The following is a 2,188-nucleotide window of genomic DNA, read 5'->3' as shown; positions in this document are numbered from 1 at the left end:
TCGTAATAGAACGGCATTATTTACAATGGGAGACCTCCTGGAGTTATTTACGAATTGTGAGTTTAAGCGACCCAATATCCAGCGGTTGACAATGTGTTTTTTTGACCATTTCTAACGCGGGATCTTATTCTAGTATTTCCGTCGCGATATGTTACTGGTTAGTTGCGGCCTCCATTGCTGAATTGGCTTCTGCAATGCCCTCAGCGGCTTGACGATATGGTCATCCGTTAGGTTGGCTAGCTGGCGATTGGAATTTCTTCGCATGGGCATTTGGTGCTGCCTCCATGCCCTCGATTCTCGCTAACCAGAGCGTCTCAATGTACATGCTTTTCAATCCGGAGTTAGAACCACAGGCATGGCATATGTTTGTCAGTTATATTATCTGCTCTTGGCTCTGCTGCTGCATTGTGTTGTTCGCCAACAAAGCACTACCAGCCATCAGTAATGCGGGCATGTTCCTTATCATCGCCGGTGTCTTCGTTACCATTCTTGTTTGCGCCATCATGCCCCATGTGACTGGACGCGGATATGCGTCGGACGACTTCGTCTGGAGGGACTGGGAGAATCAAACAGGCTATTCTAGCAACGGCTTCATCTTTGTTGCTGGTATGCTTAACGGTGCGTACTCCGTCGGCAACCCTGACATCACCAGCCATGTTGCAGAGGAGATCCTCAGGTACGTATTTCCAACTCAAGCCAGAATTATAAAACCTCTGGGTAACTCACTCTACCTAATCCATAACCACCATTTTATGCTTGCATACTAATCGAACGGACCTCCAACTCACCAGACCAAGTCGCAACATCCCTAAAGCCGTCCTTGCTCAAATGGCCGTGGGCTTCGTCACCGCCATAACGTACATGGTAGCGCTCCTCTATTCCATCCACGACCTCCCCGCCGTTCTCGACAACAAATCCACCTTTCCACTCGCCGAGATCTACCGACAAGCAACCACCTCCCGCGGCGGCGCCCTCGGCCTCCTCATCGTCGTCTTCCTGCCCACCTTCATAACTTGCATCGGCTGCTACATCACCGCCGGGCCGCACCCTCTGGACCCTATCCCGCGACAACGCAACCCCATTCAGCGGCTGGCTGTCACGCGTCAGCACCACATTCCACAACCCCTTCAACGCCACGTTTATCTGCGGTTGCATCGTGACGGTCATGGGCTGCATCTATATCGGCTCGTCGACGGCATTCAGTGCGCTCGTCGGCTCCTTCGTGCAGCTTTCGTCACTGTCATACACTGCCGCGATCCTGCCGCACCTCCTGAGCGGGCGATCCGCGTTCCGGCCGGGCTATTTCTTCATGCATGGCTGTACTACCTTGGGCCTTAGAAATATAGTTCTAGTAGGTTAACATGTCGAGAAGGGCGGGGAGGAGAACGCCTTTCCTTCTCTTCCATTCTCGTAGATATTAAGGCCATATCTATTAAATTCGCTTGATATAATTTGTATATACATATATGACCTCAAAGGCTTGTTTCTGCATACTTTTGGAATGTACTATTATTTATACCATTAAAATCTTATAGACCCTTACCCGCTCGTGCTTGTCGCTATTCAGATTTGAATACGGCTTTCTTCTTCTTCTTCTTCTTCTTCTTCTTCTTCTTCTTCTTCTTCTTCTTATTTTCGTCCGGTCTGGTATGGGCAGTTGATGTCAATCCCCGATATATTATTTGAATGGTATAACTTTTTTAATAGTTAATAGATACATACTTGGAAAGGGCGCCTAATAATACCGAAAAAAAGCTTGATCTTCCGCCAAGTCATACAGCGACAAGGCTTATTTTCAGGATGCAGGGGTTTTACGCTCCATTGCAGGCGAAGGAAAATAAACAAAGTATCACTTTTCTCCTTGGGCTTTGGTCACCGGATAGGCAGCATGGATGGTTTATATCTCCGGCGCTGGCTGCGGAGGGTTTCTCATGGTGATACAACATTGCACTGTTACACATTTGGTCAGATTGTTCGCGGTCTAGACTTTTCTGCTTCCTGACTTTTTTTTTTTTTTTTTTTCTCCCCTTTTGACTTCTTCTTCCCACAGAACCAATTGTGTGAGAGGCGCAATGACAATCGAATTCACTCACACACAGAGACAAAACAGTTCCTGCGACGAAGCCTTGGAATCTTTATTTACAACCAGATGCGGTTACGTGTCCGGCTGATGACCCAATACAGGAGC

General features: G+C 48.0%; 1 protein-coding gene across 1 annotated transcript; it reads left to right on the top strand.

Moving 5' to 3' along the window:
• Positions 1-25: 25 nt before the first annotated feature.
• On the top strand, positions 26-1,338 carry HCAG_07262 (predicted protein; the record flags this gene model as incomplete). The annotated part of the gene is made up of 4 exons (XM_001537790.1): positions 26-56; positions 134-157; positions 346-676; positions 792-1,338. 4 exons carry the CDS (start codon positions 26-28, stop codon positions 1,336-1,338), a joined length of 933 nt encoding a protein of 310 aa, XP_001537840.1.
• Between the last annotated feature and the right edge of the window lie 850 nt (positions 1,339-2,188).

This window comes from Histoplasma capsulatum, genomic scaffold (genome assembly GCF_000149585.1).
Source record: "Histoplasma capsulatum NAm1 scaffold_8 genomic scaffold, whole genome shotgun sequence".
Classification (NCBI taxonomy): domain Eukaryota; kingdom Fungi; phylum Ascomycota; class Eurotiomycetes; order Onygenales; family Ajellomycetaceae; genus Histoplasma; species Histoplasma mississippiense.
The sequence above is the reverse complement of the archived record's forward strand: the minus strand, read 5'-3'. Positions and strand labels throughout refer to the sequence as shown.